This window comes from Dipodomys spectabilis, unplaced genomic scaffold (assembly GCF_019054845.1).
Source record: "Dipodomys spectabilis isolate Male_0828 unplaced genomic scaffold, ASM1905484v1 ptg000004l, whole genome shotgun sequence".
Taxonomy (NCBI): Eukaryota; Metazoa; Chordata; class Mammalia; order Rodentia; family Heteromyidae; genus Dipodomys; species Dipodomys spectabilis.
In genome coordinates, this window is record NW_024870681.1 from 10,139,186 (window position 1) to 10,167,018 (window position 27,833).

Here is a 27,833-nt window from a genome sequence, read left to right on the forward strand (position 1 = left end):
TAGACTCTCTAATATGTTAAGTAGGACTAGCCTATCTTCATATCTTCCATGTTTCATTAGATTTTTTTGTTGTTGGGGGGTAGAAATGGGGCTTGAATTCAGTTTTTTGTGCATATATTCTTTTGCTGGAACCATTCCTCTAAACCCTTTTGGTTCTGGTTAATTTTGAGATACAGTTTTGCTTTTTTGTACAGACCAGCCTGAACCAAAATTCTATTTACACCACCTACAGTTAATGAGATGGGGTGTTCAAAGACATGGAAGAGATTTAAAAAGCTCCTATCAGGCAAAATGGACAATTTGAACATCAAGATAAATAACAGTAAATGGATTATAGTGTATAAAAGAAAACAAAAATTTTTGAGTTTATGAATAGAGGAGGACTAACAGAAATAGGGAAGCATAAGAAGGGAAATCTTTATCTCTTTCAATCAACACAGTAAGAATAGTTGCTACACTATGACAATAGGCTATTTGTATCTATTCACATGTCTGTAAGATAAAAAGAGTAATTATAGCATTGTGTGCTGTCACAAGCCTATGACCTCAGCTTTTTTTTTTGTGGGGGGGGGAGTGGACTCAGACATGGGTGGGGCTTGATCTCTGGGCCTGGGCACTGTCCCTGAGCTCTTTTTACTCAAGGCTAGTAGTGCTCTACCACTTTGAACCACAGCACCATTTCTAGTTTTCTAGTGGTTAAATGGAGATATGAGTCGCACAGACTTTCCTGCCCCAGTTGGCTTTGAACCATGATCCTCAGATGTCAGCCTCCTAAGTAGCTAGGAATATAGGCATCAGCCACCGGCACCTGGCTATGACCCCAAGGCCAGCCAGAGCTACATAGCAAAATCTGGGCTCAAAAAGTCAAAGCAACCAATCAATGAAAACTCATACAATTTAATCTAAATCCAAAAATGGAGTATTGTATAAGAAGTGTGTGTGTGTGTGTGTGTGTGTGTGTGTGTGTGTGTGTGTATGTGTGTGTGTGTGTGTGTGTGACTGAGGCTTGAACTGAAGCCTTGGGTACTGTCCCTTAGCTTTTTTTGCTCAAGGTTGACACTCTACCAATTGAGCCACAGTTCTACTTCTGGTGGCTAGTTAACTGTAGATAAAAGCCTCATGGGGGCTGGGAAGGTGGCTCAGTGGTAGAGCGCTTGCCTTGCATGCCTGAGGCCCTGGGTTCAATTCCTCAGCACCACATAAGCAAAAAGAAAAAGCCAGAAGTGGTGTTGTGGCTCAAGTGGTAGAGTGCTAGCCTTGAGCTGAAGAGCTGAGGGACAGCGCCCAGGCCCAGAGTTCAGGCCCCATGACCGGACCCAAAAAAAAAAAAAAAGCCTCATGGACTTTCTTCCTAGCCTGATTTCAAACTGCAATCCTCAGATTTCAATTTCTTGAGTAGCTAGGATTATAGGCTTAAGCCACTGGCACCTGGAAGAAGTATTTTATTTTTTATTTTATTTTTTTTTTAAGAGATAGGTGTGGATGTAGCTTATTTAGTAAAGTACTTTCCTAGAGTAGGCAATGCTATGAGGTGAAAAAAGGGAGAGGGATAAGAAGAGGCAGAGGGAGAGACTGACTTTACATTTATTATCAACTTTTCAGAATAGACAAATATAGTTACTGAACAATGTTTGATGGCTGGTACAGGAAATGGGAAAGGGGCAAAGGAAGAAGCTGTATTTCAGAGTAGCGAAAAATTAGAACTAGGTAAGGGTAGTGAGTACTCACCATTGTGAAAGTACTAATAGCTACAAAATTTGTTATGTGTATTTCATCTTACAAAAAGGATCCAAACAGAATTGACTACTTCATACAAAATACATGAGATATGAAAATTTATCCTAAACTAAATAAAGACTGTGATATAATTGATTTTTAAAATATCACCAATGTCATACTGACTGACGGGTATCCATATTATGGTTAAAAGAATACTCTTATTCTTAGGAAATATATCCAGAGTTAATATAAGGTTTAGCTTTCATGATTACAAAATTATGTGTGAAGCTGGCTGCTTGTGGCTCACGCCTATAATCCTAGCTACCCAGGAGACTGAGATCTGAGTATAACAGTTTGAAGCCAGCCTGGACAGAAAAGTCCCCCTATGACTCTTATGTACAATTAACCACTAAAAAAGCACCACCAGAAGTGGTGGTGTGGCTCAAAGTGGTAGACCACTAGCCTTGAGCAAAAGAGCTCAGGGACAGTGCCTAAGCCCTGAGTTCAAGCCCCACAACCAAAAAAAGAAAAATTATGTATGTCCAAGCATGATTGGCATGTACATGTTTATGATGATGTTTAACAGTGTATGGAAATATAAATGACAAAGATAATAGAATTAAACTGCTACAAGTTCAGAATAAAGGGCACAAAATGTTTTATCTTTGGGCTCCTTTCAGCTCCATAGTCATAAAAATTTGTTAGTATAACATTCATTCTATATATATTAGGGTAAAAGTATACTCACATTAATAAGTTCCAAATCACACTGGCCACGTTCATAAGCAACACAGGCTAGATGTGGATCTCTTTTTTCACAATACTTTCCAACAACACGACTGTCATAATAGGGATTTTCACGAAGAAATCTTTCTGGGTTGTTATTACTATCAATGTAGATTTTGGCTAATGCATTGTGAGTAGCAGGTTCTTCACAGCCTTCATGAATTCTGGCCTCTAGCCAAGGCAGAAGCAGTTTCAATCTAGTATAAAAAAAACAAAACCAAACATACTCCAGTATAAGCGGCACAGTCATAAAGCATCATACATTCTTTCACATACATTCTTTTTCTTTTGGCAATACTGGGGTGTAACTCAAGGCCTCATGTTTGTTAGGTAGGTTGTTCTAACTCTGAGCCTCGTCTCCAGTCATTATTTTTAACTTGAAGCAATCCTATTACAAACAGGGAAATTCGAATAGATCCTTGAATTGTGTACAATTTCACAGTATCAAAATGAACATTGATTTTTACTTTTCCAATGTATCTATCTGCTTATATCTGGAAATGAAACAATAGAAACCATAGATTCCTAATTATGCTAAACAAAATTACCTAGACCTTACAGGAAAAAAACTTGGGAGAAATATAGGCAAGATAATTTGAGGATCCTTTCTTTTTTAATAAATGGTTTTTAAATAGGGTTTTGCTATGAAGGCCAAGCTGACCATTAACTTGAAATCTTTGCCTCTGCCTCCTGAGACTGAAGTTACAGACTGTGCCACCATGGCTAGCATCCTTTAAATCAGTTAATATACAATATTGCCTGTAGCCAAAAGAATATGCCCTAACTAGATACTGGGAATAAAGTCTAGAAGCTTTGTGTTTAAATATTTTTAAAAATTTTTTTTGTCGGTCGTGGGTCTTGAACTCTGGGCCTAAGCGCTATCCCTTAACAATTCAGCTCAAGGCTAGCGCTCTACCACTTGAGCTACAGTGCCACTTCCAGTTTTCTGGTGGTTTATTGGAGATAAGAGTCTCACAGATCCTATCTAAGAAAGTGCATTTCGGGCTGGGAAGGTGGCTCAGTGGTAGAGCGCTTGCCTTGCATGCCTGAGGCCCTGGGTTCGATTCCTCAGCACCACATAAGCATAAAGAAAAAAGCCGGCAGTGGCGCTGTGGCTCAAGTGGTAGAGCGCTAGCCTTGAGCTGAAGAGCTGAGGGACAGTGCCCAGGCCCAGAGTTCAGGCCCCACGACCGGATCCAAAAAAAAAAAAAAAAAGAAGTGCATTTCTTCACAGAGCTGTGTCATACCACCCTTTGGCCCTCTGCTGGAAAAGTAGAATCAAGTCTCAATAATGCCTTTTTAATTGTATCCTCTAGTATTATGTATGGAGGACAGTACTGTAACATCCCTCTGTGAATATAAATACCTTGTACCTGCTTTATGATACGTAGTAGTGACTGTGCTTTATCAGAGCTGTTTTTAACGATGTTACTCAAGAATGTGTTATTTCCAGATGATGATTGAGAAGTTAATAAAAAAAAAAAAATGGTGCCAGGTACCACAACAGTAACAGAACTTCACATTTTTCTGGGGTTTTGTGTTTTTATCTTTTTTTTCTTCCTTTTTATTAATGGATGTGCTGGATGTCTAATTTTGTTCAGATGACTGCAGAACCTGGAAAAGCTGTTGCTGCTATTGGTGCATAACATACTGCTATTACTGGTCTTTTTATATAAATATAAATATATATATACATATAATTTGAATTTTTGTAAACTTTAGATGTGCTGTCAACTTTGGAAAAAATATCCCAGTTTACTGTTGAGTTGGCATTGTACAGAAACTAATAGCCATATTGGTCTAGAAATGTTAAACAATTTTTTTCCATTTGTACAGGGGTAAACGCACTGTATTAAATATGTAAGGTCATATCTACGTGGGTTTGATTACAGAAACTAATAAAGTATTCTCTAAAAAAAAAAAAAAACCAGAGTCTCACAGACTTTCCTGCCTGGGCTGGCTTTGAACCATGATCCTAAGATCTCAGCCTCCTGAGTAGCTAGGATTACAGGTGTAAGCCACCGGCGCCCGGTCTGTTTAAATAGTTTGAGTTGTCATGTTCATTCCTAGAAAGGTCAGGGCTTCACTAGTTTACATTTCAATGGTCCTGATGACCATGACTCTTATTTATGCTTTAAACATTAAATGGTATCATTCTATTACTTTGGCTATCAAATTCATGAAGCTAGTAACAATTCCATCAGGATAAAGATACAACACATTTTTAATAAAAGAGGCATAAATCTCTCAAAAATATAAGCACCATAAACACTGTACTTTGTTAAGTGAAAGAATAAAAATTATCTAAACAGAGTTGGCAATATGCTTAGTGGTAGAGTGCTTGCCTAGCACGTATGCAGCCATGGGTTTGATTCCTCAGTACCACATAAACAGAAAAAGTCAGAAGTGGCACTGTGGCTCAAGTGGTATGGCGCTACCCTTGAGCACAGAGTGGCTCAGGAATAGAGCCCAGGCCCTGAAGTTCAAGCCCCAGGACTGGCCAAAAAAAGAAAAAGAAAAAAAGAAAGAAAGAAAAGAAAAATTGTCTAAAGCATGCCTAGATTGAGGATTTAAGTTAACTAAAATATAATTTGTCACTTAAATACCAAATTAACTAAGTGTAGGCTTTAGATTTAAAACTCAACTGAACGTTTTTTCACCCATTATTTATGAACTAAAAATCACTAACATAGGCTCAGATGACAGTACTATCGTGTATATCTCTACTGCAAGTCCCCCACCCATTTTCAGTTTTAGAATTTGAATTCGGGACTTGCACTTGCTGGGTCAGGGTTTTACTATAAAACATGCCTCCAGTCCTACTTTTTGCTGGTTATTTGGAAATGAAGTCTAGACAACTTTTCTGCCTGGGCTAACCCTGAACTATGATCCTCCAGATCTCTACCTCCTGAATACTTAGGATTATAGGTGTGAGCCACCAGCACCCAAGCTTTCTCTATTGCTTTTTTTTTTGTTTGTTTTTTTGGCTGTCCTAGGACTTGAACTGGGCCTGGGCACTGTCCTGAGGGTCTTTTGCTATGCAGCTCCCACTTGAGCCACAGTGCCATTCTGGCTTTTTTTCTGCTTGATATGGTACACAGCGCCACTTTAGGCTTTTTTCTGTTTATGTGGTACAGAGGAATCCAACCCGGGGCTTCATGCATGGTAGGCAAGCACTCTTCCACTAAGCTATATTCCCAGCCCTCTATGGCTCTTTAACACAAAAACTTTCCATATATGAAACATTCTGGTATAAATTCTATTAATAAAGCTAGTAGGTCACTACCCTATCTCAGATTAAAATGATACCCACAGGTTTTGTTGATATCCTCTCATAGAGCTTTAGTAAACTTCTCACTATTATGTCAACTCCACTGACTATTTTGAGCACTCTCTAAACACCAATTTCTCAAAATGTTTTAGCTAAAAACTTTTTAGAAGCACTTATACTGTATTCTACTCTAACAGAAATTCACAATTTATATTACTATATTAAGCTATAAATGAATAAGTTTAACTCAGAGTGCCACAGGAAACTCTTTGCTCAATTATACTTGAAAGAAACATCAGTTTAGAATGATTTATTACATATACTGCTATTATACAAAATAACTAAAGAGAGGGCTGAGAATGTGGCTCAGTAGTAGAGTGCTTGCCTAGGATGCATGAAGCCCCGGGTTGGATTCCTCAGTACCACATAAACAGAAAAAAGCCTAAAGTGGCGCTGTGTGAAGTGGTAGAGCACTAGCCTTAAACCAAAGCTCACGTCAGACAGTACCCAGGCCGAGTTCAAGCCCTATGACAGGCCAAAAAACAACAACAACAACAAAAAAACTAAAGAGGAATTCCTGCCTAGTTGAGTCAAAGGACATGAAAAATCAAATCACATAGTAGGCAATTATAAACATGCAAAAGAAATGATCAAAAAAATGGGGATATAGCTCACTGGTAGAATTGGTTGGCCTATGTGAGACCATGAATTTGAACCACAGGATTAAAAAAGGAAGCCAAGAGTCAGACAACTGAACAGATTTTGTTTTCAAATCTATCAGCTTATCTTCCATGTATTACTGAGTTACTCTGAGAAACCAAACCAGATTTATGAAGGTAACAATAGTACAATACCTGTTTCTTTTTTCAACTTCAGCTACAAGCTCATCTGTAGAGAACTGACCTCTCACAACAAGAATTAAGTTCTTAATGACATCTTCAGAGCAGTCAACATCAAGTAATCCTCCAATAACCACTGGAAGTCGACTTGGATTTACCTGTGGTTAAACAAAAAAGAGTGCCATTATGTTAACAAAGTAAAACATTTAAAACTCATTCCTGTCTTTTAATTTTTAAAATTAGTAGTGAACAGTTTAAAAATTATAGCTAGACAATGGAATTTAGCAGAAGTCCAGTTAAAAAAAATTTCATGGTCTAATAAACACTTTTATCATAGTCTCTGTAAACCTGGTTAATTGGTTACCTAAGGATAGCTCCAAATGATAAATACAAAGAAGGTACCTTCAAAGAATGATTAAAGAACACTGTCTAATAAAAAGAAAATCTTGATCACGAAGGTTAGAATAGGTTTGTAACTTTAAGTATCACTATCTCACAATACTGTGAAATTTGTGAAACTTATGTAATCACTTAATCATAGTAAAAAATTATTTAAAAAAATCTTGAACTAGGGCTGGGAAGGTGGCTCAGTGGTAGAGCGCTTGCCTTGCATGCCTGAGGCCCTGGGTTCGATTCCTCAGCACCACATAAGCAAAAAAAGAAAAAAGCCGGAAGTGGCGCTGTGGCTCAAGTGGTAGAGTGCTAGCCTTGAGCTGAAGAGCTGAGGGACAGCGCCCAGGCCCAGAGTTCAGGCTCCACAACCAGACCCTCCCCCCGCCAAAAAAATCTTGAACTACAGAAAAAGTGTCTGTTTCTACAGTTAGAAAACAAACTTTCTAATTCTATATTTTAAATACTTTAAAAACTTAATTTTAGAGAAAGTGAAACCCCAAGGCCTGTGGCCCTAGCCCATTTGACTTGCTCAACTATGGCAGTTCTATTCTTACATTTTATATACTTAGCATATGTAAAATTTAAACATGAAAAGAAATGTTGAAAGGTACTCTAGGAGACTACTCTTATTAAGCACAAGTACCAAAAGGATAAAGATTTTCAGAATTATGAAAATTGAAACCTATTATAAAATATTCCTTTAGATTATATAACCATTACTTACCTTCTGCACATATATTTCTATATACTTTTGAAGATTATTCCTATATAAATATAGCACCAAGTCATGGACAAAGTCAAATCGATCACAGACAATGATAAGTGGCAACTGATCTGTTAGTTTCGCTTCCTGAAAAAAGAACAAAGTTAAGTCTGAATTTTCTTCTGCTATCAGTTATCAACTCTACGTAAAATGAGGGTGTATTCTATACCAATGGGAGACACTCAGGTAAACTTGTCTCTTCTGTTAAATATTCCTAAAACAGAATGAGCCCATCCCAATTTTAGTATATTTTACTAAGTAATATTTAGATTTACCCAACAAAACACTAGGTTCTTCCCACACATACCCTTCACTAAAAAATTAACAAATAACCATTTGAGAGCCACCAGTGACACTTAAGATTATGAAACTATCACATGGGAACTTTTATTTATAGTTAACAATTCAACTGTATTTGACAGTTGATTTAGGAACTACAGCTATATTGTCCAAAACATACTGTATGAATGGGTCATATTTGTTCCAAATGATTTATTTATCCCTCCCCAATCCCAAGCTACTTAGCCAGCCTCTAACACTCTATCATAATAAAGCCTATACAAAGAGCAGCATGATGTTAATGGCCATAAATTAGGTATAACACATGTTTCTATTAATAAAAAAGGCAAAAATTAAAAAGCATTTAAAGAAACATCATCTTTAAATTGCCAATTGCTTTTATCAGAACAAATACCAAACTACGATCCTAATTATAGACTGACACAAAAGATGTTATAGACAGGTAGTTAAGACCTGTACTGGGCATTTACCTGATACATGTCCTGTTACATTCCACAGACATAAGGTACAGCACAAAAAACAACAGTTTCCATCAGGAATTCATTTATACACAGTGAAACATTCTTCAATAAATGATTCCTCAAAGACATTCTACTAAAGTAGAACTAAACAGGATAACTTTCCCCAATGGTAGCCAATAAGAATCCTATATATAAGGTAAATGTAATGGTTCCCAAGTCTAAGTTTTTAGGCTCCAATCACCCTATTATAAATCATATGAAAATTATTCTTATGAAAGGTTCAGAGAACATCAAGAAAATTTTGTGATCTACTCAAAATGAAAAACAATGGCTATAAATCTGAAATGCAAATCCAGTTACAGAATTTCTACATTAAGAAAAAGTGCAAAGCAAGTACATGTTTTTTAAAAACCATGGGAATTGGGGGCTGGGAAGGGGGCTCAGTGGTAGAGTGCTTGCCTTGCATGCATGAGGCTTTGGTTGGATTCCTCAGCACCACATAAGCAGAAAAAGCCAGAAGTGGTGCTGTGGCTCAAGTGGTAGAGTGCTAGCCTTGAGCTGAAGAGCTGAGGGACAGTGCCCAGGCCCACAGTTCAGGCCCCACAACTGACAAAAAAAAAAAAACTAAGAGTTGCCACAATCATTTCTATAAAAATTTTTATAAAGGGCTGGGAAGGTGGCTCAGTGGCAGAGCGCATGCCTTGCATGCCTGAGGCCCTGGGTTCAATTCCTCAGCACCACAGAAGCAAAAAGAAAAAAGCTGGAAGTGGCACTGTGGCTCAAGTGGTAGAGCACCATCCTTGAGCTGAAGAGCTGAGGGACAGCGCCCAGGCCCAGAGTTCAGGCCCCACGATCGGACCCCCCCCAAAAAAAAATAATAGAAAACTTCTATAAAAATTTTATCTAAGGGCTGGGAAGGTGGCTCAGTGGTAGAGCGCTTGCCTTGCATGCCTGAGGCCCTAGGTTCGATTCCTCAGCACCACATAAGAAAAAAAAGCCAGAAGTGGCGCTGTGGCTCAAGTAGTAGAGCGCTAGCCTTGAGCTGAAGAGCTGAGGGACAGCGCCCAGGCCCAGAGTTCAGGGCCCACGACCGGACCCAAAAAAAAAAAATTTTTTTTATCTAAGCCTGGCACCAGTGGCTCATGCCTGTAATCCTAGCTACTCAGGAGGCTGAGATATGAGGATCCCGGTTCAAAGCCAGGCCGGGTAGGAAAAGTGTGAGACTCTTATCTCCAATAAACCACTCAGAAAACCAGAAGTGAACACCCAGGCCCAGAGTTCAAGCTCCACAACCCACCAAAAAAAAAAAAAATCCTCAAAAATTTTATCTACCCATACAAAAATTGAAATCACATTTTTTCCTTCTAAATGAACATAAAAAAAATGCAGTGGGCCAAGCTAGGCATCAGTGGCTCATGCCTGTAATCCAAGCTACTCAGGAGGCTGAAATCTGAGGATCGCAATTCAAAGCCAGCCCAGGAAAATCCATGAAATTTATCTCCAATAAGCCACCAGAACACAGGAAATGGTGCTGTGGCTCAAGTGGTAGAGCACTTGCCTTGAGCTGAAGAGCTGAGGGACAGTGCTCAGGCCCAAAGTTAAAGACCCATGACCAAGGGAAAAAAAAAAGTAGTGGACCAACACACAAGTTGGTAGAAGACACAAGTCTTCTATCATACCCTGTTTAATATTAATATATTATATATATATAATCACTAAGTGGAAAAGTAATCTAAATGACTTTGCTCTTCTATTCCCTTTACATGAGTGTTTAAGACTTCCATGGTGGGCTGGGAAGGTGGCTCAGTGGTAGAGCGCTTGCCTTGCATCCATGAGGACCTGGGTTCTATTCCTCAGCACCACATAAGCAGGAAAAAAAAAAAAAAAGACTTTCATGGCAAAAACAAGTAGAGGTATTCAAAAAGTAGACTGAAAATGTGGATGAGCAATACAGTATTTTCCTGATTCCTAAATCTGCACTAGAGTTTATACATGGAAATAAAGTCATAAATATTTTAAACTATCCAGTAACAATAGTCAACGTTTTCAATATCAAAACTGGAATTATTTAAATATATCCAGAGGTTTTCAAAACATGAATCTGATCAATTAACAAAATATTTGCTAAGTACCTATGTATTCTAAGTTAGCAGATTCTATTCCCACAAGAGAATTACATCCCATTAGGCAGAAACAATGTTTCACAATGGTGGATGTTATAATGACACAACAGGGTAAGAGTTAAGAGTAGAATATGGTTAGGTTCTATTTTAGATAGGCAGCCAGGGAGCAAGACAACAAGGTCTGAGAGAAAAAATAGTTTGGAGCATAAGCACAAGCCTAGGGCAGGAAATGGCTAGAGCTAGAGCTAGGGCAAGTTCCAGGAACAGCAAAGACATTGGTATGGTAAGGCAATTCCAGGAGACAAAGAATGGTAGGAAATACAATCAAGGTAGTAAGAAGCACATCACCAGTCTAAAAAAACAGTTGTACGTTGTTTAAGGAGAGCTACAGATAAATAAATTTAGTGTCTAATAATATTAAGAGCAGTTTCACTCTTCTTTGTGTGTGTGTATATGTATGTTTGGTTTTTTGTCTTGTTTTGTTTTTGACAGTCCTGGGGCTTGAACCCAGGCGTGACCACTGTCCCCGAGCTTCTTTTGCTCAAGGCTAACACTCTGCCATTTGAGCTATAGTGCCACTTCTGGCTTTCTCTGTTTATGTGGAACTGAGGACTTGAACCCAGGACTTCATGCATGCTAGGTAAGCACTCTCCCACTAAGCCATATTCCCAGCCCCCTGTAGTATATTTTAATCCTTGTCTCTCTTTTTTCCTTTCAGGACAGTGCTGGAAAGTGCTGGTGATGAAACCTGGGTCTGCTATGGAAGTACTCTACCACCAAACCAAGTCCCCAGACTTCATAGGATATTTTAAAGGAGAGATTATACAACATTCCTTGTGGCTATTATAAAAATAGCACCCAATATTCATAATTACATTCAGAAGTAATTTTCTTATAATAGTATTTACATATGATATCAGTTAATAATCATAGAAAGTATCTCCTAAATTAAGTTTAAATAATAGTGATGAGAAGCAATATAGATACATATATAGGTCAGTTTTTAAAAAGTTGAGTAAATGATCTAATATGGAAGCCCTGCCTCAAGTTCCAGCTTTTTGTTGTAACTGGAGATGAGAATCTTTGTCTTCCAATGTTGGCTTCAAACCTTGATCCTCAGCCTCCTCAGTTGCTAGTATTACAATCATGAGCCATCAGTGTCTGGCAGACATAAAGTTTTGATCTCTAAATGAAATCCTCATAAAAATCAATTAAACTGTCATGTTCTAACATCATACTGGCCAGGTTCTCCAGAATATTCATGTCAAGTATAACGTTATACTCATTTTCAGAAAGTTTATCTTTAAAAAAAATTTTTTTTGTTTTTGTTGGTTGTGGGGCTTGAACTCAGGGCCTGGGCATTGTCCCTGAGCTCTTCAGCTCAAGGCTAGAACTCTACCACTTGAGCCACAGTGCCACTTCTGGTTTTTAAGTAGTTAATTGTAGATAAGAGTCTCATGGGGACTTTTCTGCCTGGACTGGCTTTGAACCGTGATCCTCAGATCTCAGCCTCTTGAGTGGCTAGGATTACAGGTGACAGGCAGAAAGTTTATCTTTTTAATCTAAAATGTAAGACAATTTCAGCACTTTGTTAAACCATCAAGGGCTTCACCACTTATCATAAAAGCCAGAGAGTAAATTCTTCAAAAGAACATCTGCCAATGCAAATATAGACTATCTACAAATGGTGATAGCTGAAAGGGAGGAAAGCTGGCTTTGTTTTCATTCTAACAATTTTCCAGAAGACAAAACTTTTAAAAACTCTGAAATCATTACACACAGGCACACACAGTAGTGGGCAGGTGATAATCTGGGTGTTCTCTTATTTTTCTAATCTTTTATACACAACTGCAAACTTTACAAAATTTTCCAGCAACTGGCAGGTATGAAAATAAAGCTAAAGCAAAGCTAAATATAGCTCAGTGGTAGATCCCGGGCCAAGCACCTATAGGGTCCTGGGTTTGATCTACAGCAGCACAAGAAAAAAAGCTGTATTAAACAAATTAACTGCCATTAGGCATCCTCTGAATAGTTTAGAATTTTTAAAACAAAAATTTCCCCTTCAGTAAAATATAGATAATTCTTAATTTTTATTTTTTAGAATCAGGCAGATTTCATTCTAGACATCAACCTATATCCATCAGACTACTACTTTTTTTGCATACAATAAAAGCTCCTCAGCTGGGCATCAGTGGCTCATGCTTGTAATCCTAATTACTCAGGAGGCGGAGATCTGAAGATCATGGTTCAAAGCCAGACAAAGCACGAAAGGCTGTGAGACTCTTATCTCCAATTAAACACCAAAAAGGCCGAATGCAGAGCTGTGGCTCAAGTGGTAAGAGTAGTAGCCTTCAGCAAAAAAGATCAGAACAGTGCCCGGGCCCTTTAAGTTTGAGCCTTAGGACCGTGGGTACCTGCATACACATACACACATCCTTCTCATAATGATATCAAGGCTCAGCTGATTTTTTGGAGGGAGAGGGGGGATGTGCCAGTTCTAGGGCCTGAGCACTGTCCCTGAGCTTTTGTGCTCAAGGATAGTGCTCTACCATTTTGAGCTACAGTGCCAACTCTAGCTTTTTGGTAAGTTGATTGGAGATAAGAGTCTCACAGACTTTTCTACCCAGACTGGCTTTGAACTGCGATCTTCAGATCTCAGGCTCCTGAGTAGCTAGGATTCCAGGTGTGAGCCACCAGGACCTGGCCTAAACTGATTTTAATCTTGAAATCAAAATTAGAGCAAAATTGTGCACACCTGTAATCCCAATACTCTGGAGGCTGATACAGAAGGCTGAATTCAACACCAGCCTGGACTCTACTATCTTGTCTCAAATACAAAATTAAACAGAGAGAAAAGAAAACTAAATGATTACTCTAAAAGATATTGAAAATAAAGAACACTTTAAAAATATTTTCTTCCCAAAATTAAAATGGGGAAAAAAAGGGAAATCTTCTTTGAGGCTGTTTTTTTTTTTTCTTTTTAAACAGATGGTCATTCTCAAGTATTACTTAATTTCCTTCCTTATTTCAAAAGAAACCACAGAGTATTAAAAGAACCTAGCACACAACTTGAGAATGCTAAGATTTTCACATTTATGGAGGAAAAAATAGGTTTTTCCAAACACGACCAAACACCCACAGAAATGCTGATCTTCAAGTCAACCTGAAAACACATAATTCAAAAACACTTACCTTGAGGAAATTCTTGACTCGCTCAGGATCATAGCAGTTGCTTTCTCTGCAGATTCTTTCCACTTCTTTGATCTGCCCAGTCTTGCAAGCTGCCTGGATATATTTAAAGTGCACATCTGGGTCCTGACTAAAGTTAACAATGGATCCCAGAAAATAAAAGAGACCTTAAAAAAACATAATGTAAATTAATCACAGGAACACTTGAGGATAACTGAAAACATGTAATTAAAAAAAGTTATACCAAATACTCCCAAATATAAATAGGTTGTCTAAAATGTTTTCTAAGAATACTAACCCAGGAATAACTAGTTCAGTAAAATGGATTTGTACTTTAATCTTACAGAACAAAGTATTCAATCTAACTTTTTTTTATAATTTAGAAATAAGTAGGAATCAATATTGAGACTAAATATACCATATTCCATGAGAAATTTTAAAGAAAGTAGCATAAAGCCAGTATTTTTCCATATTTAATTAACAGAAAACATTGACAAAATTTTTGAAAGAACTTAATGCAGTGATGTCCAACAAAACTTTGTACGGATATAATGTTCTTTACCTAAATGCCATTTTGGACAGTTTTTCACTTAAAGAACAGTGACTACATTTAAATTTTTAATTTTAATAACTTTAAACTTAAATGGCTATATATGGCTAAATAACTACTGTACTAAAAACGGTAAATTAACTGTTACAAACCAATAAAACTAAGAAAACTCACAAAATCACCCGTCTCTTCTGCCTAAGCACTAATATAGAGGAGAAAGGCTAAGTAGAAACCAGGACTCAGTTAATGAACATAATACTAGCCACCCAACAGTTACTTTGTCAGTACTTTACATATTTGTAGTTATTACTTAAAAGGCGTAGTCCCTGGTGACATTTGGCAATGGTGGGACTGGCACTTGGTAAATAGAAGCCAAGATTACTAAATAATATACATAGAAAGGGCAACCAACCTTTTACAACATGTGATTTTCCAGCCCCAAATGTCTACAGTACTATAAGCCTGAAAAGACCAGCTGTTTAGTAAGTAATGAGGCAGTTAATCATGAAATATTATTCTATATAAACATTAGTATTTTCATTTTACATAATTAGAACAAAAACATTACACATTTTTATCTTAAAATTCATCTACAAAATATCCTGTGATGACATTGTATGTCCCAAGGATCTGCTGTGAGAGAGCAATGAAACTAAAATATTAAAATGTTCCATAAAGTGTTTAGAAAGAATGTCCAACAGCCCAATTGTAAGAAAACCTCTCTTAGAAAACTTCTAATTACCTTCAAAACTCTTAAAAGATTCAAAGAGTTCAATCAGAGATTGAGTTGACAGTTGTTCATGATACTTAGAAGCCACTTGAACACAGATCTGTAGATTTTGACGAATATTAGCAGATAGCATGGCTCTGAGACATTCTAAAGAGTCTTCCACTGATAAGGACCCAAAATAATTCACTAACCACTAGAGGAAAAAATAAGAAATTAAAATGATGTTGAAAGTCATGTTGGTATGAAATTATCACCAGTACCACTAACAAATTTTCAGCATACCAACTAATCACAATTAAGGGGTAAGAAACAAAATACCTCAGGATTAAGAAGGTGGGTATGAACAACTGCACGCTTTATATCATATAAATCAGTAAAATGTTCTAATGCACGCTGCAGTAGGCCAGCTTTCTCGCATAGCTGAGCGATATGAGCCCGGTCATAATGTGTGAACATCTGATTTCCTAGAATTGCATCTGCAACCTATACAATGACAAAGAAGATGAGGTCATTTTACTATATGGCTTATACTAATAATTCTATATCCAAACTACATAGATTCAATAGTGAGCTGGTAAGGAAATATGGTACAAAGCTTATTTTCTTGAATAAAGAATAAACACCTCATAGCTTTGAACAATAACTTATGAAACAAGGAATAATCACATTAGGCAAAACATGAAAACACATACTTGAGGTGCATGTATAAGGTTCATCTCAAGCAACCGCGTCTGTAAAGGACCTTCAGATGGGCGATTATTCTTCAGAGCATCAAGCAAGAATGCAGTGCACTGCTGGATTAGATTGTATTCCATAAAGACATCCACAATCTACAAGAATAAAAATTAAAATGCTGTTGATAAAACAAAAATGAGATACCAAATACCAGATGTAAAGACTATTAAGTCCAACAAAAGACCTTTCAGTTTAATACACAGAAGGACTGGGAGGTGTAGTTCAAATAGCAGAACGTTTGCCTAGTAAAGGCAAGGTGCTAAATTCAATTTCAGTAAAAATAAAACAAAGCAAAACAACTACAAAAGATTTTAAGGTATTGTATAGCAGCAGAATATAAACAATGTAAAGTTTTTAATAAACATATGAAAGTATATACACTATAAAAAACTCTGACTCTGTTTTTACATGCCTTTCTCCCTCAGCAGTGGTAGCCTGTCTTCTGTATTATGTAATTCACGTATATTCATTTTTTAACTGTATTATTTTTGTTTTTTCTTTTTTAGTATTGGGGATCAAATGTAATACATTGCACTTGCTAGGCAAGAGCTATATCCCAGACCTCATATATTAATTTTTAAAATACATACGCATCTTCAATATTTGTTTTAAAACTGTAATACAGCTGGGTGATAGTGGTTCATGTCTGTAATCCTAGTTATTCAGGAGGCTGAGATCTGAGGATTATGGTTCAAAGACAGCCCAGGCAGGAAAGTCATGAGGGTCTTATCACCAATTAAGTACCAAAAAGCTCAAAGGGAGAGCTGTGGCTCAAGTGGTAGTGCATTAGCCCTGAGCAAAAGAGCTCAGAGAGAATGTTCAGGCCCTGAGGCCAAGCCTCAGGACCATCACAGAAACCAAAACTAAACAAAACCAAAAACTAATACTGAATCCAGTCCCTGGTGGCTCAGACCTATAAACCTACTCAGGAGGCTGAGAGGATCATGGTTTAGCCTAGGCAGACAAGTTTATTAGACTCTAATTCCAAAATAACAAGCAAAAAGCAGGGCTGTGGGTATGAAAGTCCATAAGACTCTTTTCTCGAATTAACTACCAAAAAGCTAGAAGATTTGTAGCTAAAGTGGTAGTATGTGAACCATGGGGGGGGGGGGGGGGGGGGGAGGAAGGGGGAAGGAGAGAGGGGGAAGAGAGAGAGAGAGACACAGAGGGAGAGAGAGGGAGAAAGGGGAGGAGGGCTCAGGGAAAGCACCCAGGCCCTAAATTTAAGCTCCAGGACACACACACACACACACACACACACACACACACACACACACGCACGCACGCACGCACGCACGCACCCACCCACACATGCACGCTCGCTCTCCTCTCTCTCTCTCTCTCTCTCTCTCTCTCTCTCTCTCTCTCTCTCTCTCTCTCTCTCTCTCTCTCGGATGAAGGTGTGGCTCAAGTGGAAGAGTATCAGCCTAATAAATGCAAAGCCCTAAGTACCAATCCTAGTACCATATTGGTTATTCTGCATAGAAAACTAGATAAGAAGCCAGTGCAGTAGCTCATGCCTATAATCCTAGCTACTCAGGAGGCTGAGATCTGAGAATCATGGTTCAAAGCCAAAATGGGCAAGAAAATCTGTGAAACTCTTATCTCCAATTATCCACCAGAAAATGGGAAGGGCACTGTGGCTTACAGTGGTAGAGTGCTAGCACTGAGCAAAAGAGAGCTCAGGGCTGATTTCAATTCAAGCCAACTATGGGGAAGGGGAAAAGGAAGGGCAGAAAGTAAAGTAGGTAAGAAAAAAACTTGTTTTCCTAAAAAATAAGTATACATTTAATTTCTAAGCTCCAATTTTCTACAATACTGTTTGAAATCAGATTTCCCCTACTCTCCATTTTCATGAATTACAGAATACATTTTAATGTTCTTACCTGTGTAATATCAGCAAGAGGCTCTTCATCCTGAACTAATATTTGAGCAAACTGCTGTCCCTGATCTGGACTGATGCGCATTACATTTCTCAGCAGAAAAATCCAGTCTGGAGTATATCCAACCTAAAAGTGGAAAAAGATTTAAACCTTGTCAAAAAGCTTTGCTTTTATAGCATTTAAAGGCCTTTTCTACATTACTTCAGAAATACTGGGGAAAGCACAGCTTTCTTTACAATTAAGATCCTTAATTAGAGCTTGGAGATGACATTACTTAACAAAGATTTATGACGTTTCTTAACTTAGTCAATGACCACTCCAAAAATGCATATTTTTATGCAGGAACAGTTGTCTCCATTCTTAAAAAATGAAGTATGACTTCTACATTTGACAGCTAAGAGGATTGTTAAGACTTTTTCAAGCTGGGAAGGTAGCTCAGTGGTAGAGCGCTTGCCTTGCATGCATGAGGCCCTGGGTTCCATTCCTCAGCACCACGTAAGCAAAAAAGAAAAAAAGCTGGAAGTGGCGCTGTGGCTCAAGTGGTAGAGCATTAGCCTTAAGCTGAAGAGCTGAGGGACAGTGCCCAGGCCCAGAGTTCAGGCTCCACGACTGGACCCAAAAAACAACAACAACAACAAAAAAACAAAAAACAACAACAAAAAAGACTTTTTCAAGTAAATAAGAAAAAAAAATTTTAATTCACTATTAAAAACTTAGGCTATTTTCTCTCAACAGTTTTAAATAAATTTACGTTAAAAATCAATTTCATTGAACTCACTTTTTTAGCATATAAAACAATCTTCTGGACTTGACCTGTTTCTGCAAAGCACTGAATGACTTTACTTGGGACATTAGCCCTGAGGTACACACTAAGTGCTAATGTTGGGTCCACGGATTTTACAAGATCACCCAGTTCTTCAGAACATTCCAGCTGTGCAAAGGAAGAAGAGATTGGTTAGTGATCCACAAACTGCTTCATAAATGAGCAGTTCTTACTATTTCCCCTAGAATAACAAAGGATATACATAAAATATACACTTTTCCAAAACATACCCTACATATTCAGGAATTGTAGTTACTACTAACCACAATTAATATTGTATTCACAGCAATGTCTTAGTAAAACTCTCTCCTACTAAAACAAAGATGGGAAGTCCAACAAGACTTCATGCTTTTGGATATTAGAAACTACCTTGTCAGGAATACAACTACTTTGTTTACAGTAGAATCTCATACTTTTGTCTTCTAAAAGAATTCATATATATCCAGGTGTTCCCATATTTTCAAAAAAGAAACCAAGTGCTTTTTCCATTATATTGCTAGGCCTTGAACTCAGGGCCTCCTACAATCTAGGTAATTCTATACTACTGAACTACACCTGTAAAAGGCCAGTAATGAAAATTGTAATGCAATGTTGTCAAATGAAAATATCATATTGTTGGCTGTGGTGGCACACTTCTATAAATCCAACACTTGAGAGACTAAGGTAGGAGAATAACAAGTTTTCCAGCACCCAGGATTACAGAAAAACTTTGTTTCAAATAAAAAAGGAGAGAGGGAAGAAGGAATGAGGGAGTTGATGAAGCATACTCTAAGGAATTTACAGAAATTACAGTTAGAAGGCAAGACACTAATTTTACAAAGTTAAACAGATGAAAATGTTACAGTTGTTCTATAGTAAACAAGCACTATTCATTCTATTCAATCTGCCTTAGTCAGCTTCCCAATTTAGAAATCAGCTGTCTAAAATTTTTGCTTTAGATGCTAGTCTGTACATCTTAATTGAACTTATACTAACAAAGAACTGACCAATGTCTCTTTTCTACAAATAAGCCCCATTTTGACTGTCACAAAAAATGCTAAGTGATAACCAAGAAGCTGTCAACTCTTTACATAGGTGAACTCAGTTTTCTTGGTTATTCCCATCCTCCCTTATCTTAAACAATTAGAACAGACCTCAAATACTCGCTAGTGTGGCTTAGTAACTTATTCTTCAGCAAAGACCTTTCAAACATCTCAATTCTGAAATCTACCCTCCAATTCCCTATACAATGCCAGAAGCTGGGTCAAGAAAAACAAGGACTTAGAATACTTGTAAACAGCTTCTATTACTTTTCAGTCACTGTATTACATAAAAAAATACAACCATTCACTGGGGCCAGGGGCTCACACCTATATATCATTGCTACTCAGGAGGCTGATATCTGAGGATCAGAGATGGAAGCCAGCCTGGGCAGTAAAGTCCATGATGAGACTCTTCTCTCCAATTAAGAAGAAGAAGAAAAAAAAAGCCACTAGTGGAACTGTGATTCAAGTGGTAGGTGTTAGCCTTGAGCAAAAAAGCTCAGACACTGCCTAGGCCCTTAGCTCAAGCCCCAGGCCCTGCACAAAACAAACATCCACAAGACTATAAAGAGAAATTACGTTGTTAGTGAACTGAAAAGGCATAAAGAAATTGTACAGTAACAAAAGCTAGGTTTTCATATATTACATCAATAATTATCCTGTGGAAACACTTTCAAAAGGTTGTTTCACTACTAGACTAGTTTGCGGCGGGGGGGGGGGGGGGGGGGGGAGTGGGGGGGGTAAGCATGTTGAACTTAAGGCCTGGGTGCCATCCCTGAGCTGCTTCAGCTCAAGGCTAGGGCTCTACCACTTGAGTCACAACTCCACTTTGGTCTTTTTTGAGCCACAGCTCTATTTCTGGCTTTTCTGGGTAGTTCAGTGGCGATAAGAGTCTACCAGAAATACTTGCCTGGGCTGGCTTCAAATCACTATCCTACCTTGTCTCCTGAGTAGCTAGGATTATAGGCATGAGCTCCTGGAACCCAGAGCCCTGCAGTCTGCTGTCTTTTCAAAGGTATGTTTTCTTTGGTGGTGGTGATACTGAGGGTTGGCTAAACTCAGGACCATTTAAGCTATGCCCCCCAGCTTTTTGTCGTCCTTACTTTTCAAATAGGGTCTTGCATGTATGCATGGGCCAACCTGACTAGTATGGAGCTATTCATGCTTCCAACATAGATAAGATGAAAGATAGGCATCATTGTGTCCAGCTATTAACTGAGACATGGTTTATGACCAGGCTGGCCTCAAGACAGAATCTTCCTAATCTCTGCTTCTTGAGTGGCTAGGATCACAAGTATGAACCACTGGTGACTGGCAACATGACCTAACATTATGTATTTTCATTGAATACACAAATACATTACCTGGCAGCAAATACAAGTTTTATGACACTTTGGAAGTTCTAAATGGAAAGATGTTGTTTGTATGTGGTAATGACAGTGCCTACCAAGTGTGGCATCTAAGAGGTAAGATTATAACTCTACGTCCAGATAAACTTCACATATGCTGACAAATATGACTATATAACGAAGTAAGTATCCTACACAAAGTTTTTCCTAAAGCAAAAGGGTAAGAACTCACTTCTAGGATTAACTATCAAGCAAGAATCTTGGGTCCATTTAAAAATTTAAACAAAAAAAAGTTATTTCAGCTCAACATGTATAAAAATAAGCATTTTACTAAGCAACTAAAAGTCATGCATTTTACAAAATGTATGATCTTGTTTTACTTCTATAAGCAATAAATAACACATGGACACATTTCAGCATAATCTAAACAACTTTAACTTGGTAACATGATATTTAATCAAAGCAAAATCAATCAATTTACAAATTAACACACCTTATCTTCCTTTAACCATTAAAAGCTGTTTCCGTCCTTGTTGAAGTACAGGCCTACATAACTCTAAGGACTCATATTTGTTTAGCTGGCCCTGGTCTAAAAGGATTCCAAAGTACTGAAGTAGAGGAGAAGTTTGACCTGGCTGAGCTGGAACACTCTGGAACCGACGGATAGTGTCTGGAGTACGAAGAATTCCCTTTAAGAAGGAAAAATGTTAGACTCTTTAAAGTAATCAAAACATCAAACTAGGGTTTAATGCAATCTTTTTTTAAAATTTCTTTTTTTTTTTATTTTTTCTTTTTGTCAGTCATGGGGCTTGAACTCTGGGCCTGGGCGCGGCGCTGTCCCTCAGCTCTTCAGCTCAAGGCTAGCGCTCTATCACTTGAGCTACAGCGCCACTTCCTGTTTTCTTTTTTAATATATATTTTTTTATTGTAAAGATACTATACAGTTACATTAACAAGGTAATAACTCCATTTCCTATCAAGCATTTAGGGCAATCTTTATTAAAGGCTTAGTTGATCTACGGACTCCTATATTAAAATCTTTGTTTTAGTGATGTAAAATTATTCAGAATCAGAAACATATAACTTAATTGTACTATTAATATGCAAAAAAATTAGTATAGTTATAGAATAGTTATAGCTAGCTATTAAACCAAATTCTCACCAAATTAAGTACCTACTTCGTAGTCAATTTTGGCCAGGAATGTAAGAACTTAATTCAACACAAATCAATATAAAGGTCAATAGACATAAATTCAGCCCAGTTACTAATAGTTCTATATATCTATCACAAATTGTCAATCAGAACTCAAATAAGTACCTATATTCAAACAATAATAAAACAAATTAAATTTTTTTTTTCGGTCATGGGGCTTCAACTCTGGGCCTGGGTGCTGTCCCTGAGCTCTTCAGCTCAAGGCTAGTGCTCTACCACTTGAGCCACAGCACTTCAAGTTTTCTGGTGGTTTATTGGAGATAAGAGTTTCACAGCTTTACCTGCCTGCGCTGGCTTTGAACCTTGATTCTCAGATCTCAGCCTCCTGAGTAGTTAGGATTACAGGCGTGAGCCACTGGCACCCCGCTCAAAGTAAACATTTCGCCTCAGCTATTGACACAGATATATCTTGCTAGCCTATTGTTTAAACATTCTGAGTTTTGAAATATATAAATTTAGAGGCATAGATAAGTAATTGTCATATATTCAACTATAGGAAAATGTAACCTGAAAGTAACTGGTTTCTCTGTGCAATTTAAAACTGGTTCTTCTACCAGTACTAGAAATAAACTATTAAATCTAATCGTGGCAACTTCAATTTACAACTATTTACCTTTGGTGCATTAGCAGCCACCTTTGCAGCCTCTGAGTAATTTCCTTGGGCAAAAAGAGCATTAAATTTCCTGGCAAAGAGTTCTTCAGCACCAGCTAGGTTGTTACGTACAGCCATTCTCAGAGCCAAATCAGGATTCTGCAGTACATTGGTGATGTAAGGAATTATGTTTTCTTCTTCCACACAAACTGACAGAACCTGAAAGTTAATGATTGAAGAATAGCTGGATTATGTTCTTTTGGATATAAATAACAAATCTGTTTAGAACAGGCTATTACTGAGTGACAACAGGTATTCAAACAGAATTTTTTAAAAACTACTTTCTTGCTAAAATAATTAAATTCTAAAAAGATTTTTTTTTGGGGGGGGGGGGGGGGTTGAGTTGTGGGGCCTGAACTCTGGGCCTGGGCACTGTCCCTCAGCTAGGCTAGTGCTCTTCCACTTGAGCCACAGAGCCACTTCCAGCTTTTTCTGCTTATGTGGTGCTGAGGAATCAAACCCAGGGCCTCATGTATACAAGGCAAGCAACTCTACTACTGAGCCACCTTCCCAGCCCTCTAAAAAGATGTTTAAAATGTCAGAAAGAGACAACTAAGATTTAAAAACAAGTGCCATGGAGTGTGAAATCATTTCTGGTCACATTGTCCAGACTAACTGCTTTATCATCCAAGAAAGACACAACTAAATAAATGAAAGCTACTTAATCTTTCAAACTTTGTATCTAACACTAGTTCTAGAAATACAACTACACAAAGATAAAGCACCTTTGTAATGAAGAATAGTCACTGAGAGAACTAGCAAGTTTAATCTAGTATCACAAGTGCTATGAGAAGGGACACATAAGTCTGAGGGACATAAAGCAGAAAACGCATAACCCGGTCTGGAGTAAGGTAAGGAATGAAGAGCAAGAGAAAGATTCCCTTTACCCAGAGAAACAGTCTCTTCATATAGATTCTATTTTTCTAAAACAAATAAGATTGGGGGGGGGGGGGTGTGTGCAGGGGAATAACCAGTTTTCTTTGCTTACTATCTGAGAAAAACATTAATTTGAAAGAAAACAAGGTAAATGGCAAGACCATTAACAGCGCTAAGCATTAAAAATAAAAATTTTTAGATAGTTTTCAGAAAAAAAAAATACTTCTTGGCAGAATTTTTTAATTCCATTAAAATACTAGAAAAACACACAAAAAGAACCACTTGCCAGGTGATATGAAGATAGTATCAAATGTGACACATTCAGAACAATAATTTTTCCTATCCTACTGGTTATCTTTCCAGGAATACACAATTACAGTAAGTTATTACCTTCTAACATTAAGTATTTAGTAATTTAGGGAAGGATCAGGTATAAATTTTATTTTTGTAGTTTATCTTCACCTTGGAGATAACTCCTATAAGAATGATAGCCTGGGGGCTAGGGGGCTGGGAAGGTGGCTCAGTGGTAGAACGCTTGCCTTGCATGCATGAGGCCCCGAGTTCGATTCCTCAGCACCACATAAGCAGGAAAAAAAAAAAAAAGTGGCACTGTGGCTCAAGTGGTAGAGCGCTAGCCTTGAGGTGAAGAGCTGAGGGACAGCACCCAGGCCCAAAGACCGGACTCAGAAGAAAAAAAAAGAATGATAGTCTGTCAAATAAGACCCTAATAGGTTTCTTTCCACAGAGTTACTTTTTTTTTTTTTTTGGGTCCAATCGTGGGGCCTGAACTCTGGGCCTGGGCGCTGTCCCTCAGCTCTTCAGCTCAAGGCTAGCGCTCTACCACTTGAGCCACAGTGCCACTTCCGGCTTTTTTCTTTTTGCTTATGTGGTGCTGAGGAATCGAACCCAGGGCCTCGAGCATGCAAGGCAAGCGCTCTGCCACTGAGCCACCTTCCCAGCCCCAACTTTTGAAAATAAAGAAATATTCGATGGCTAGATGTCAAAGTTTCTAGAAAACTGCATTATAAGGCTTCTATTCCTTTCACAAACATGATAATGACAATTTGACTTGTGAAGGTTAAAATGTGTTTGTGACTTTAGTAAAGTATCACAGCACCACTTCCTTCTTAAGATAAATTTTGTGTGTGTTTTAGGCATATAAAATGACAGTAAAAGCCGGATGCTAGTGGGTCACAGCTATATTCCTAGTTACTCATGAGGTTAAGATCTAAGGATCGAGGTTTGAAGCCAGCCTGGGCAGAAACATTTTATCCTCTCTACTGACTAGAGAAAAGCCAGAAGAGAATTTTATCCTCTCTCCTGAAAAGCCAGAAGTGGAAGTGGGCTCAAGTGGTAGAGCATCACCTTGAGTGAAAAAGCTGAGCAAGCATGAAGCCCTGACTTCATGATGACTCAATACCCGCACAAAAAAAATATACCAAATAGATGCATATCAACAGAAAAATAGTCATTATAGTTAAGCAAATTAACATCTATCTTCCTATATGTTTAATTATTTGTCAAGAATTGATAACATTTATGTATTTAAAAAATCACAATATCGGGATGGGAAGGTGGCTCAGTGGTAGAGCTCTTGCCTTGCATGCATGAGGTCCTGGGTTTGATTCCTCAGCACCACATAAGCAAAAAGAAAAAAGCCGGAAGTGGCGCTGTGACTCAAGTGGTAGAGCACTAGCCTTGATCTGAAGAGCTGAGGGACAGTGCCCAGGCCCAGAGTTCAGGCCCCACAACCGGACACCCCCCCCCCCCAAAAAAAATCATAATATGGGCTAAGAATATGGCTTAGTGGTAGAGTGCTTGCCTTGCACGCATGAAGCCCTGGGTTTGATTCTCTAGTACCACATACACAAAAAAAAACAGAAGTGGCTATGTGGCTCAAGTGGTAGAGTCCTAGCCTTGAGCAAAAGAAGCTTAGGGAAGGGCTGGGAAGGTGGCTCAGTGGTAGAGTGCTTGCCTTGCATGCCCGAGGCCCTGGGTTCGATTCCTCAGCACCACATAAGAAAAAAGAAAAAAGCCGGAAGTGGCACTGTGGCTCAAGTGGTAGAGCACTAGCCTTGAGCTGAAGAGCTGAGGGACAGCGCCCAGGCCCAGAGTTCAGGCCCCATGACCGGACCCCAAAAAAAAAAGAAGCTTAGGGACAGTGCCCAGGCCCTGAATTCAAGCCCCAGAATTGGCAATAAATAAATAAATAAATATCATAATATATAATATTAACTTTACTCCTCAGGTCTGGATATGAGATCTCTTGATAAATTCTTTATGTATGCTATTTGTATCCTTAGACTTAAATCTCCTTGTTTCTTCTTTACTTAACCCACCATGTATTACTTTCTGGTATCTGAAGCTACTTTTTGAAAAAAGCTAGTGAAATGTTATTTTATTTTATTGCTTTAGTTTCAAGGCTTCCTTTCCTTACCTGTCCCTTTCTGTTTACTCCAATTATTCCAGCAGTGGCTTCATGAGGTGCAGTAACAAAGATCGTTTCTCCACTGATTCTATTCATGTAGATGCAGGTACCAGTCTCAAGATCATACAGGTGGATATAGCCATACTTAGTAATCAAAAATACCACATCATGCTTTTCACTGATCTGTACAAAGAAAATCAACAGTTTTGTAAAATAATGGATCTACAAACAATAAAAGTATTTAAGGCAATTCTATTTTAGAGATGGTAAAATTTTACAACTTTGTCAAGAGACTCATGTGAAAATTAAGGTAATATTTAAAACACATCGACCTCAGTTTTACAATACATTCAAATATGGGATATCCTAGCTCTTAAATAAAACATTAAAAAATGAATAAAACCTGTAAGACAAAGAGGAAAGATAATTCTGATAATCTTGGATAACCCAATTTATAGATTACATGTCAGGGTACTGTTTTCTCAGTTTCTTTAATAAAACTTAAAAAACTACTTATATCAACTGTGAGTACAGCTTGAAATAACTTTTAAAAGAGAAAATTCTGGGGCTGGGGCTGGTGCTTGGTGGGGCTGGTGCTTGGTGGGGCTGGTGCTTGCCAAGCATTCCTGAAGCCCTGGGTTCCATTCTTCAATATCACATAAACAGAAAAGGCTGGAAGTGGCGCTGTGGGTCAAGTGATATCATGCTAGCCTTAAGTAAAAGAAGCTCAGGGACAGTGCCCAGGCCCCAAGTTCAAAAAAAGGAAAACTTAAGTATATTTAGTTTTCTTAAATACCTGCATTGCAACAGGAAAGTCATTTTGTGCTTCTGGAGGAAAGAAAACATCCACTGCCTTCTTTGGAAATGGTTGGTTCCCTGTAGGTGGTGTGCCAACTTCAATGATATGTAACTGTTCAAAATAAAATGTATACAAACCTGAGTATTAAAAAATTATAAGGGAGAAAGCCATTCTCTGAACAGCCTTTTGAAATTTGACAATTAGTAGCAGAAAGATAAAGACTCATCAAAATAATTACTAAAGCTAAAACTTACCTTCCCTCCAGCTTGACCCCGTACTGCAAAACAAAATAACGTTGATTCTTCTGCATTTCCTTCCATCTTAAACTGTGCAAAGCTAGCGGCATGTCCTTCAATGGGCTGAGACACTTTCCTATCTACAGAATATAACTGCATAGCTCCCACTACACGATTTTGCTATGAAGGAACAAACAAAATGAAGTTTAGAGATGCAATGAACCAATAACTCTCAGAGTCATCTACTAAACAATTAGAATATGATAGCATCTTAAGAAGCATTTATAATTCATTGTTAGTCTCTATCAATATAGATTTGATGCATCTTAACTGAAAATCCAGCTCCTAACATCTTACGTAAGCCTCAGGTAAATGTTTAAAATATGCCTCCACTCATGGGTAGAGGGAGGGACTGGGAGAGCATGAAGGAAAAGAAGACACCGCACTAAAGGAAATGTACTCATTACCTGACTCATGTAATTGTAATCCCTCTGTATATCACCTCTACAATAACAATAAATTAGTAATAAAAATAAAATATGCCTCCTGCAATCATCTTTTCTTTATACTATCTTTTTGTTTGTGCATGTGTTTGTGTGCGGTTTGTGGGACTTCAACTCAAGGACTGGGCTCTGTCCTTGAGTTCTTGCTCAGGGGTCCACTTTTGGCTTTGTTGGGCTAGCTTCAGACCTC

At 38.0% G+C, this 27,833-nt stretch overlaps 1 protein-coding gene across 1 annotated transcript in view; it reads right to left on the reverse strand.

Annotated features, from left to right (window-relative positions):
• The window catches only part of Cltc (clathrin heavy chain), a 75,194-nt gene that overhangs the window by 16,692 nt on the left and 30,669 nt on the right, over positions 1–27,833 (reverse strand). The window contains 15 exon segments of the mRNA XM_042692045.1: positions 2,468–2,702; positions 6,631–6,773; positions 7,733–7,858; positions 13,848–14,011; positions 15,137–15,317; positions 15,443–15,607; positions 15,817–15,954; positions 17,746–17,868; positions 18,521–18,673; positions 21,430–21,448; positions 21,450–21,625; positions 22,763–22,960; positions 26,115–26,288; positions 26,902–27,015; positions 27,159–27,320. Of these exon segments, the coding sequence (XP_042547979.1) occupies positions 2,468–2,702; positions 6,631–6,773; positions 7,733–7,858; positions 13,848–14,011; positions 15,137–15,317; positions 15,443–15,607; positions 15,817–15,954; positions 17,746–17,868; positions 18,521–18,673; positions 21,430–21,448; positions 21,450–21,625; positions 22,763–22,960; positions 26,115–26,288; positions 26,902–27,015; positions 27,159–27,320 (2,271 nt within the window).